Here is a 12,782-nt window from a genome sequence, read left to right as displayed (position 1 = left end):
TAAAAGTAAGAATTAAATCATAAGAAATAAAAATAGAAAGAGGGAGAGTGAAAGTAAGAGACAGAGAGACAGAGAGGAGAGCTAGAGAGAGGAGAAAGAGAGAGGAGAAAGAGATAGAAAGAGAAAGAAAGAGAGAGGAGAAAGAGGGATGAGAAAGAGAGAGGAGAAAGAGAGAAGAGAGAGAGAGAGAGAGATTGATGTGACCTGCTTCACGTGAGAGAGCGTGGGCTGCGCCCCACCATAGAGGGTACACTGGTGAATATAATCGCCTCTCGTTTCGAACTACTTTGTTCCGAAAAACTCCTTGGTATCAGTCGGGTTTTGAGTTTTGAACCTACGACCTACAGATTGAAACTTGCACGCTCTTACCGCAAGGCCACCAGCGTGCAGCGCTTTCCACATTTGTATCGTAATGTACTATTAAAGTTAGATTAGTTAAAATCAACAAATAAGGATTCGGAATGAAGCAGTTTCGATTAGTCAAAGTCACATGCAAAGTTCTTATCAGATGTTTCGAGGATAAATAATTAATTAGTCTGAACGTGCTTAAGTACTAACAAAATTATCTTGCACTTCCTGAAGACAACCGTTTGCAACGTAACCACAAGTAATCGGGAGGAGGAAACTGGCGACAATATCTAAATCCTGAACCCCTGGAAGGCAATAATGGTAGTATTTACCGGCCCGCGACCCAAGTAAGCTGCGATGCGTACTATCGCAAAGCTAGTCCTATACTTGTATTTTGTACTTAATCTAAGACTACATTATTGCCAGTACGAGAAAACCACACTGAGAGGAAACCGGATAAATTCCAATGCCTTGACAATCTACCTGAAATCTACGTATCTGCTGATTACGAGCAGTTCTACGTTCACAAAGCCTATGAAGAAATTATCACGCATTTTGTAAAATATTTGACAGTAACTTGCTCCGCTGGTTACGGCACTAACCTTGTCCTGACAAAGGATGGTGAAAAATTACAGACAAATAACGAAGATAGAAGTGACATAACGTGGTCAACAAGTAAACCAGGTTTACAAAGGTCGAATTACACGTGCATCAAGACTGAAACAGCTTGCAAGCGCACTGTGATTATCACAATCACACCAGCTTTAAATGTACTGTCACCAAATTTTCAGTCATTCGACGATGAATTCCAAAGTAATTATAACATACAGTATGGTAGCTCTCTAACAGCGCTGTGTACCAGTCCAGACGCAATTAAACTCGTCATAACGAAAAATGGTGTCCCAGTAATAACAAAACACGAGAGCGAAACAACAATAAAGTGGTTCGATAACAAACCTGACCTACAAATATCGGAGATCGTCTGCTTTGACTTAGACACCGCCATCAACATCAGTGTGCTCCTAAAAGTAGAACCCCTTACATATATTAAATATCAAAAAGAAATAATAAAACCAAATTTTACTAACCTTGTAAACCATACTCGAACGCAAGTATATCGTTTTGCATATAACCATCAGCCTGTTGAAGTATTTTGCAATGGCCCTCCAACTGTAAGATTTCTCAATCCTGAAGACAGTAAAGAAATAGCACCAGAACACAAGTAACACGACTCTTCGTACATTGATAACCATTTCTAAAATAGGAACAGTGTTAATAAGCTGCGCTGACAATAGATTATTTGCTCTTATGAGTACAGTTCATGTCGTTGTCACTCCCCACATGGAAGTCAAATCCTCCTCCAACATCCGTAATGTTGAAAACCGGTATGTCATGAAGAACGGGGGGCTTTTGGAAATAATTTGTTCCGGTCCTGACATTGCACAAATTACCATTTATAAGAGAGAACAACGAATAAAACAATTACAAACAATCAATGGAACATCACTCAAGTGGTTTGAAAGAAAAAAACACGACGCCGGGATTTATTCTTGTTTCATTGCAGACATAGAGGCGTATGTGATAGTTGATACTGTCCCTGAGGCTACGGATTTCCGGTGCCTGTCGCATAACTTGGAGTACATCAACTGTACGTGGATGTCGTCTACTGCCAACATCCAATTTACTTTATATTATTTGAACAACAGCAATCATATTCGTCTCTGCACAAAATCACAGGCTTATATCGAAATGTTTTGTATTTGGTACAGTTCAGATAATCCAGGATATTCGAATGAGGTGTCAGAATTTTCGTTTCTAATACAATCTTGCAATAATGTTGGCTGCTCTAACCAAACTTTTCACATAGACCACGTGTCCCCATCGTGAGGCCGGCTGCTGCTCAGGGATTAACAATACACAGCACAACATCACGCGGCGCTGTGATTCAGTGGGAGTCTACCTACATGTATTGTGCTGGTGAAATGCTCCGATCCAGTAAAGGCGACTTTCGTTATAAAGTAGAATACTGGTCTTCTGGCACTAAACCTTTGGAAGCAAACTCATCATTGGTGACATGTTATTTAAGGGCATGTGAAATGAAACTAACTGTCCCCTGTGCGGGGCAGTTCTATGAGGTTAGAGTATATCAAAGGCTATAGAGAGCAGTTGGGGAAGAATTGTGGTCGGAGTTTAGTTCCATTTCTTTTAACACCATCGTCGACCTCGAGGATACCGATTCGACTTGTGACTGGGAACCAAGGAAAACTAAAGAAGTAATGGCGTATTTGACCCAAATGCTGAGAAAGGAAATGCGCATTGAGGTCCGACAGTTAAGGGAGAAAATTCGGCGGTTAAAGAACAAATCTGCTGTTGTAGGCATTTGACACGTTTACACATAGCTTTCAAAAGATCTTTACAATAAATAATACCGTTTGTAACCTTTACTTGAATAATATTGCTTCCTTATAATTAATTATAATTAGGTAGATATACATATTTATGATGGTTTTGTCGTTATTTTCCTGAATCATTAAAATATAGCTATTAAATATAGAATTTAATTTCCACATAACGAGTATCGACCTTGACTTTGACTTCATAAAGGAGATCGATGACTGAAATTCGTTCAGGCAACCCGATAAAAGTTTGTTTTGACAAAATAAATTGTATAAAATCAACGTTAAAGGGATTAAGATCCTAGTGCTATAGGTAAGTCGAGTCAAATGGGGATCCGTCATTAGGCATGAGTGCTCGCGGGCGGCTAAACTCCGTGCATTCCAAATGACTCTAAACTTGTCGCCAAACGCGATATATTAACGTGAGTACATCCGTATATTTAGATATATGAATATGTCTCACGAAAGTTTAATCTAACTACTTTATTTTAATTGTCTGGCTGTCTGCCGGCCTAGCTGAAAATTAAATAAATAACAATCGTTGAAGCTAGACGCCCAATGGAAACGCAGTCTGGCTCTGTCGCGCCAATTCAGTAGAGCGATTGAAATAGTAATGCGCAAACGCAGATACAGATCTGGGTGGCTAGCCGAATGGCACAATCGCTCACGAAACGCTCACGAAACGAAGCGCTAGTAGATAGCTATCTCTATCGCGCTTGCGTATTGGCGCGACAGAGCCAGCGGCGTATCGCTTTCGTTTGGCGTCGGAGAAATGCCATTCGGCTACGGGGCCTGATGTCATGCTAGTTCAGGGAACAGTGTCAGTAGGTCTTGTACAGAGACTGGCTGAAATAGCATGACACGTTCGTACGTTTCCGTAAGAATCCGCACTACATCTGTATTGTAACGATATTATCACAAGTGTTTGTACATTTGGCTACGTATTATTGTACAAAGTTACGCCAATTCATCTTTAATCGAATCGAATCAACGATAAAAATTAAAAGGAAAGATAAAAATTGAGTAGGTAATACTCATTTTCAGAGAATAGGTTATTCTGTAGGTAGGTTTCGTGGTACATGTGCGTCAATGACATTCGATATTTACTTTGGATCGTACGATCGATCACCTCACCTCACACTTAATTACGGCCTGATTCGAACATTTCGAACTTATTATATTACAGGGTGTATATTACATGGTGTATTTTTGATATTACCTCATATTTAAAGGTTTATTAGTACAAGCCCTACGGAACATATTTTCATATGTTTTAATTAAATAATACAATTTTTTTTCATACAAAATAATTCAGCACGCAATGAATTGCTGGCTTTTCGTACGAACGAACCGTCAATTAGGGCAAGCAATACATTGCTGCTCAATATATTCTTTAAATTTATAATATTACGCTCTGGCAGTTAGTACCAAAGTTATATTTGACGACCGGTCTGGCTCAGTCGGTAGTGACCCTGCCTTTGAGCCGCGGTCCTGGGTTCGAATCCCGGTAAGGGCATTTATTTGTGTGATGAGCACAGATATTTGTTCCTGAGTCATGGATGTTTTCTATGTATATAAATATGAATTTATCTATTTAAGTATATATATCGTCGCTTAGCACCCATAGTACAAGCTTTGCTTAGTTTGGGGCTAAGTTGATCTGTGTTGATCTGTAATAAATATTGGGGACACCTCCCCAATATTTATTTATTATTTATTTTATTTATAATTACTTACTTGTTGTATGGGTTATTAGTGCTAAAACCTTGGTCTGGTTAAAGTTTGAAGTAATATCAAAAATACATCCTGTATAGGTATAATTATAGTACATTGTGCTAAGTAGGTCGAAAGTTAAATAATGCTAAGTTTGCTTATATACCTACGAAAATTCATTCTAATTTGTAATGATCTATTTACCACACGTGGTATGTCTACCCTATGGTCTATATCTAATATATCTATGTACATAACTGAACCTATATGTTATAGGTATGATGATTCATGATAAAACACAATCACAATGAGTGGCACGAGGCAATACTGTGTCTTAGATTATTATTGCAATGTCGTAAAACTGTAAGTGTTCTTGAACAACGACTATTACAATAAGCCGCCGGTTTTATAAGTGTGTGTTTGTTAGATTTAGGGATGGTTGGACCAAACCGTCAGCTGAGCATTTCTTTTTTTTTCGCCGCTCTTATGAAATGTGATATTAAAAAAAATATGGTATTTCTATTGAGAATCACTAGCTTTTTCAATCCTAGTAGTAAAAAAAATTGTCTTATACGATCTTTTCTTATTTTGTTACCACTTTCCGTACGTATGTTGTGTGGGGTATCAAAAGAGGAAAGTAACAAAAATGTATGGAAATTCTGGGACACTTTTTGTCTCCCAGTGAGATTGAAAGTACACGTGATTCTGAGTATAATTGACCTAAAATTCCCTAAAAAAATCAAAATAAAAAAAAATGCTTAGCTATAGAATGTAGCGTTCGTAAAAAATATTGTATGGGAATTTCCTGAGACTTATGAGACGGTAATCAATGTGTTTGATATTTGTTGATAGTGTTGATGCAACTGCCCCAAGTATTATATTTGTCTGGCCGTTGCGATTGTGACTTCGGCTAAGCTAATTTATATTTTGATTTAATTTGGTTTTGTATTTATATTAAGAAAAGAGCGTACACCCATCTTAAAGGCCGGCAACGCACCTCCAACACCTCTGGTGTTTTTGGTGTCCATGGACGGCAGTGATCGCTTACCATCAGGCGACCTGTCTGCTCGTTTGCTTCCTATCCCATAAAAAAAAGAATATCTTTCTGTTACTAACACATTTATGGGACACTTCTGAAATAAACTTTTTCATTTTTTTTTAGAGGTATAGCTGCTTTTTAGGTCTGGTAAAGATTTTGCAGCAAAACAATGAATAAAATAATACCTAAAACCTAGCGTAAATAAACAAATAAACGTTACACAATGGATCGATCAAAATGATAATTATCTTTACTAGTAATCATCATTGTATCTAACACTTAATGCGTTTTACTAGGAATGGAAAATTAGTGTCATTGTGAATCGCACGTGTTTATTGTAAGTGATAGTAGAAAAGTAGATTACATCTCATCAAATTATAATTTATAATGTTTATTGTTATATGTAGAGTTATAGGAATATTAAAAACTCGCGTAACATGTACATTTTATTGGTGTGTTTCTGTTTTATTAGCTTTTATTTAATACTAGCTTTTTCACGCGGCTTCGCTCGCGTTAAATTCGAAAATCGCGGAATGCTCCATACATAACTTCCACCCCCATTTCAAGCATTTCGTACTCAATTATGAGACTAAAATCTAGTGGGGGTAACAAACATAAAAACATTGCGGACTTAGAAAGAGACAAATAGTATCCTATGTCACTTTCCATCACTATCTCCACTTAAAAAATCACGTCAATTCGTCGCTCCGTTTTGCCGTGAAAGACTGACAAACAAACAGACACACACACTTTCCCATTTATAATGTTAGTATGGATATGCCATATTTGCTGTTTGGGTCATGGAAGTATTTCACACATTTCACATATCTCCCGATTTCTGATTGAGCTTAATTTTTTTAAATATAGGATGAACATTGAATAATTCTTCTGATCTGGGGCCCATTTCTCGAAGCTACAAGTTACAATTTACAAGTGGTAGTCAATGGGCCCATTTCTCGAAGCTAATACAAGTTACAATTTACAAGTGGTAGTCATTGGGCCTATTTCTCGAAGCTAATACAAGTTACAATTTACAAGTGGTAGTCAATGGGCCCATTTCTCGAAGCTAATACAAGTTACAATTTACAAGTGGTAGTCATTGGGCCTATTTCTCGAAGCTAATACAAGTTACAATTTACAAGTGGTAGTCAATGGGTCCATTTCTCGAAGCTAATACAAGTTACAATTTACAAGTGGTAGTCAATGGGCCCATTTCTCGAAGCTAATACAAGTTACAATTTACAAGTGGTAGTCAATGGGCCCATTTCTCGAAGATACAAGTTACAATTTACAAGTGGTAGTCAATGTCTAATATGACAAGTTGGAATGAGACTTCCGCTTGTAACTTGTAACTTTCTGTTAAAATGTAACTGATGTTAAAGAGGCAATGGAAATCATTAATAATTATCTCGATGAGTTTTAGTTTTAGTTGTCTACATAAGTACAGTCACCGATAGAAGCTAGTACCAAAAATAATTTAAGTCTAATACTTATTTTCGATGTAGTTATACTTGTCTGCACAGCTTTCTGCCACGTCAATGACAAGTTTCTTCTGCTTATTCCAATAAATTACTTTTTCCCCTCACTAGCTCGGAAACACGTGTTTTGTCCTTTAATACTAGCGGGTAAAAACTCATTTTATCCACTAGTGGGTAAAGTAATTTGACCTTAATAAAGTCAAATTAACTGCTTTAAAATTGATAAAAGTAGGTGAATCTAGTAATAAAGATGATTTACCACCTGTGGAACTACTGGAAGCAGTGATAAACGGATTTTTTGCGTTGTAGTTTCCTCGCTATAGTGAGTGGAAAAGTTTTGTGTTACACTCGGGTGCAAATGTATTTTACTTCTCGTGTATTAAAAAAACTCGGCGTTAAAATACAACTTTGCCCCCTTGTATAACAAATAACTATTATTGTCGCTTCCCGTAATTTTGTGCTCTTCGTAGGTAGAGCTGTATGGTTCCGGGTTTGACTTAAATTGAATGATATCTTGTCCTTGTCAGGTATCTCAGACACTATGTCTGTAAGGTGTAGGTGCCTATCTAGAGGTATATTTGGTTGAAATAGTTCCAAAAAACATAATGTACCGACCAGAAATATTTAGATTGAAATAAATATTTAGATTAAAAAAAATATTGAGATGTAACTTTCGTTATAAAAAAATAAATTGAAATTGAAATATACAATCCCTTTATCGGGTAGGTAAAAATTGAGATGAGAAACTTATTACGGTACAGCGGGGCAAATCTCGACTGGGGGGCCAATGTAACTGGTCCATGTTTTACAATGTTTGCATTATTAAATAGAGTGTCCACCGGTTGGTTAATCCATGGTAGGCGTGTTAGTGGATACATGTAGAACTCAACATCATATCAGTGTAATAATGGAAAAAATGGATCAGTTACAATTGTCCCCCGATTCAAAATTTGCCCCGCTGTATCTTTGTTTTATTTAAATAAAACAAACACTATTTTTAGTCCTCATTATGAAGAATAAATTATAAATCTGAATCAATTTTCGTGTTGAAAATGTTGAAATATGAGTGTGTACGCGATTAAATCCCAATTGTGTGTGTCTTAAATTTGTATGGTTCAGAAAACACAGGAAATAGGTACCTACTTACCAGGGCTTAAAGTAGAATTTGTGGATACTGAGCAAATAGTACTAAAGTATACGAAAACTATAGTCATAGTTTTATTTCTTACTAGCTTTTGCCCGCGGCTTCGCTCGCGTTAGAAAGAGACAAAAAGTAGCCTATGTCACCCCCATCCCTTCAACTACCTCCACTTAAAAAATCACGTCAATTCGTCGCTCCATTTTGCCGTGAAAGACGGACAAACAAACAGACACACACACTTTCTCATTTATAATATTAGTATGGATTCTTGGGAAAGCTATTGTTGAAGTACAATGCCCTCATTTTTCAATATCCGGCAGAATTTTTCTGACGTAAGTCGTGTTGTTATAACACACACCTACCAATATCTGTGTCAACATTACTCATTCATCATCATCAGTCTGCTTGGTACCTAGGTGCTATCTAGTTGCTAGGTGACATCTAGAGGTAAGTACAAACTTTTGAATGTTGTTCCTAAACATACTTTAATGATTGAAATGTTGTCATTTAGTACAGTCAACAACACATCTGTGTATACAAAGTGCCAAAAATATATACACACCTTTACGTACAGGTAATAAAGTTCTGTATACATATTTTTGGCACTTTGTCTGTATACACAGCTGTGTTGTTGACTGTACAAAATTACGTTACTTTTCGACTTGTCCACTGGAGGACACAATTTTGTAATCTCGCCATTGACTACCGAGAAAATGACGATGACGTCTACACGCGACACATAAGATAACTCCAAATCATTTATAAGGACTCGGCGACCGTGAAGATTCACAAACAATACAGACGAGTTATAGTACGCACGCCTTAAAAGATAGTAAACAATGATAAAGCTAATAGTATTATTGTTTGTGACGGTCATTGTCTTTGCAAATGCAAGACATATACATCCCCATGGAGACACCCATGCGAGACACCACGACGTAGAATTGTGCAAGGATGGAACTGAAAAGGATGGAGAAGCTGCGGAAATCAGAGAATATGTGGAAGTAATAGAGGTACGTAGTATAAATAAAGCACCATGTATATTTTAAACCATTTAGGTTAATTTAATATAATCTGACCGATTTTATAAAGACGAGAGGTATAAAATAAATGCATAATTGCTTTCTTATAATAAGTGTCCTACTGCTGGGCAAAGGCAAAAAAAGTATTTTTTTAAATCTGCGTATTGTCCCTAACATTTTGGGTTGGCTACCAAGTCACACCTTGGATACTGAAAGAGGCGCGTTCCTAGCACACAGTCTAAGATCGTGTAGGTGAACGCGTTCTAAGCTTGTGTGAGTGAAATATGACAGGTCGACTGTTCGCATTTTTGACATGCGGTAACTGTGAGGTAACCGAGAGGGGGTGGGCGGCACTTCCAACGGGGAGCAGGAGTGGCCATACTGTACGATAGTACTCTTTATTATACTGTGACCATGTTATTGTTTATAAAGTCTAAAAATAAGATTACGAAAAGACAAACTTAGGGTACATCAGACAAAAAATATATTGATGTTTCAAATACCTAACATACCTTTCACTGTTTACAGAAAATTCCACGCAACGTGAAACCGAACCGCTTCGTGCCGCGGAATGACCCGATCTTTTTCATGGGCCACATGCCTTGTCCTGAGGAGGGCTTCAAGCGGGACTATTTGGGGATCTGCAGAGAAGTCTGGGACTAGTTAGATCAAGATCTCTTTACCTGCTTGCTCATAGAAAAAACATAATGGCTGACTGATGAAAACTCTGGACCCGGCATGTCCTGTCCGTCCGTCCGTCCGTCCGTCCGCGGATATCACCGTACTCGAAATGTCTTGGGCAAAAATAAAAAATTGAAAAAAATGTTTTATTAGGGTACCGTGGAAGTCACTTTATATTGTTGGATAGGTATTTAAAAATGAATAAGGGTTTACTAAATGCTAATCGGGAAAAAAAAGTGTCCCCCCCCCCCCTCTAACTTTTGAATGGAATGAGAACTTTGACTTTCTAGTTAAACTGATCGGTTCAAACCAATACATTTTTTTTTGGGCATTTAATGGTTTTAAATGGGCATCTATTGGTTTGATCTACTGTAAATAATAAGTAACTCTATATTAATGTGATACTAGTATAAGATTTAGGTTATAAAGTCTTGTTCGTGTATCATGGACGCGGCAAAAAAATGTAAAGGTTCATGAAAGCTGGAGTTTCCATGAATACTTTAGTAAAAATCTCGCAACAGCTATTATGAATTTACCTACTAATAGTGTATGTGTTTGCCCCTTGACTGAAACGCCAAAATACTTACGATATAATGTTTGACATAACAACAAACAACTCATTTATAACGTGCTTCAGTCCAGCGGCTAACCTAGACTTTGATGTTCGATAAGATATCCCATAGAGAAAAATACTGATCACTAGCTCAAAAACACGTACTAATACCAGCGGGTAAAAACGCATTTTATCGAAAGTATAATCAAATTAACTGGATTAAAGTAGGTAAATCTAGTAATAAAGATGATTTACCACCTGTGGAACTAACGAGATAAACGCATTTTTTTGTTGTAGTTTCCTCGAAACCCGATAAGAGGGGATAATTTGTCCTTGAAATAACAACATTGTGGAAAAAACTTGCACAGTTTGAATTTCAAAAACCAGTTTGCTTCAACTTATCGGGTTTCAACTATAAATCCTTTCATTTATAACGTGCTTCAGTCCAGCGGCTAACCTAGACTTTGATGTTTGATAAGATATCCCATAAAAATACTCTATCACTTCTTGAAGTGATAAGTATTTATCAAGTGCAGTGGAATATTTTATATTTCTTCAATGATCGTAGTAAGTGATTACTGATTATAATAATAAATATAATCGTGCAACATGTACAAGAATTTATTTTAACTTAACACACAAGCGACCAAGAAAGTCAATTTAACAAATTACATTTACAATATTCAAAATTAAATACAACAAAAATTTAATCACAAATCAATTTTAGACGCGCACAAAAACTTTGCATAGAAATATTGATCCAATGCAATGCTTGTCAACCCGTAACGTCTCCACCATTCGTTCATTTTGTTACAATGATACGGATAGACTACTTAATAGTCACACTTGGATGACCGCCATTAAATTCAACGGTATTAAAACGGCTGGAACATTGAGCCACCAAACATAAGTACCTCTTGAGCGCCAGCGTCTAGTCAACTCTATGGTAGGTGCAAGGTTGGCGATGCGAGGCCATTTTACATAGCATTGACTAGACCTGGACTCTCCAAAGACGCTTGGGTGACTGACTTGGCTCTTGACTAAGATTACATGAGCGATGCTCAAGGAAGGGTAACGGCGCCGATGGATAGAGACAACGGTATGGAACACACCTACCCCTCAACCACGACACCTTTAGTTTAAGTAGGGTTACATGAGCGATGCCGGTGGTAGGGTAACGGCACCGTGTCCGGACAGAGGCGAGGGCATGGACGCGACACCCCTGATCCAAGCCTCCCGCTCGCAGCAGAAAGACTCCACGTTGTTGAGAGCGCGCATGTAGATAGTTGTCACACCGCCTGAACAGACATAAGAAAAGCAAAATTATAAATGGCAAGGCAACAGATACCTATCTGATAAGTTTCAGTACATTTGACCTCAGTATTTGAGAATATTATGGATTTGAAACCGTTAGTGCAGCAGGATCTACTTATAATGAAAAAAAAAATAGAGTAGGTAAATAAGTTTTCACCACACCAACTGGTAAAGACTTACTTTGCTATGGATGGATTTGATTTAATTTGATGCTTTGTAGTGCGGACTATTTTGTTCATGTTGGTGTGGTGAAAAATTGTATGTTTCACTCGGTGGCAAAGTTTGTTTAACCTTCATGCCTTGAAAAATATTGGCACGTGCGGTTAAAGAACAACTTTGCCCCCTTGTAAAACAAATAACTATTCTTCGTATTTGTGTTTCAATCACGCAGGCCATAAGGAGTAGGTGTTTTCATTTATCTGGACACTGGTATATAGTGATAATGTCATTTTATCATATTTGTATTATACTAGCGGTTTTAATAATAGAATATTGTCATTTGTTTTGAAAGATCTTCGGATACACATAGATATCCTCGTCTTAGACTACGTCTTGTTCCGGGTTGTCCGATAACAATGTTGTTTTGACTGTTGTCCTATCAGCACAAAACCTTGAACAGATAACTTTACAGGTAGTTAACTTTCAAAACAAGTAGTGGAAAAGATTGTTCTGGACCTAATATTGTTGTTATGAGTCAGTATGATACATTTTCAACAAGAAAAGTAGCCAAGCAGGCTGGGTTGAAATTTAGCGCCTGAACTTTGTTTTAAATACCCGCTTAGTTACTTTTGCTGCATTGCTGCTGATTAACTGTTACCAAAGACTTACATAAGTCTTTGGTAACTCCCTAACTCCCTAAAGACGGCTAAAGTCTAAGAAAAACAAGTACCTCAAAGCCCTATAGAAAAAGGTACGGTGGCCTAGATGACGTTACACCTTTGGGGAACGCTCGGCTAGATGGCGCTAATATTAATATTTGACATTTTAACACATATTAAGCGAAAATCTAAAGTTATTTTAGTTATCTTTTATTTGTATCAGTTCGTTTGTTTTCTTCATCATGTATAATTTTTCTTTATTTTAGATGTACTTTGACA

At 37.2% G+C, this 12,782-nt stretch overlaps 2 protein-coding genes across 2 annotated transcripts in view; one reads left to right on the top strand and one right to left on the bottom strand.

Annotated features, from left to right (window-relative positions):
- The first annotated feature begins 8,899 nt into the window (after positions 1 to 8,899).
- LOC125228387 lies at positions 8,900 to 9,875 on the top strand. Its single transcript, XM_048132937.1, has 2 exons — positions 8,900 to 9,128; positions 9,666 to 9,875. The coding sequence occupies exons 1-2, from the start codon at positions 8,955 to 8,957 to the stop codon at positions 9,798 to 9,800; spliced, it is 309 nt and encodes a 102-aa protein (XP_047988894.1). The 5' UTR covers positions 8,900 to 8,954; the 3' UTR covers positions 9,801 to 9,875.
- Positions 9,876 to 10,801: 926 nt separating this feature from the next.
- The window catches only part of LOC125228121, a 40,659-nt gene continuing 38,678 nt past the window's right edge, over positions 10,802 to 12,782 (bottom strand). Inside the window, exon 25 of the mRNA XM_048132577.1 lies at positions 10,802 to 11,669. Within this exon, the coding sequence (XP_047988534.1) occupies positions 11,521 to 11,669 (149 nt within the window). The 3' untranslated portion in view covers positions 10,802 to 11,520. The remainder of the gene's footprint in view (positions 11,670 to 12,782) is intronic.

This window comes from Leguminivora glycinivorella, chromosome 7 (genome assembly GCF_023078275.1).
Source record: "Leguminivora glycinivorella isolate SPB_JAAS2020 chromosome 7, LegGlyc_1.1, whole genome shotgun sequence".
In the NCBI taxonomy this organism is placed as follows: Eukaryota; Metazoa; Arthropoda; class Insecta; order Lepidoptera; family Tortricidae; genus Leguminivora; species Leguminivora glycinivorella.
This window is presented reverse-complemented; position numbering and strand designations above follow the sequence as displayed.

Bases quoted from the DNA above. Each gene is read 5' to 3' on its own strand.
- LOC125228387 (XM_048132937.1), top strand. From the start codon at position 8,955: ATGATAAAGCTAATAGTATTATTGTTTGTGACGGTCATTGTCTTTGCA. The intron at 9,129-9,665 runs GTACGTAGTATA...CACTGTTTACAG, and splicing joins AATATGTGGAAGTAATAGAG to AAAATTCCACGCAACGTGAA.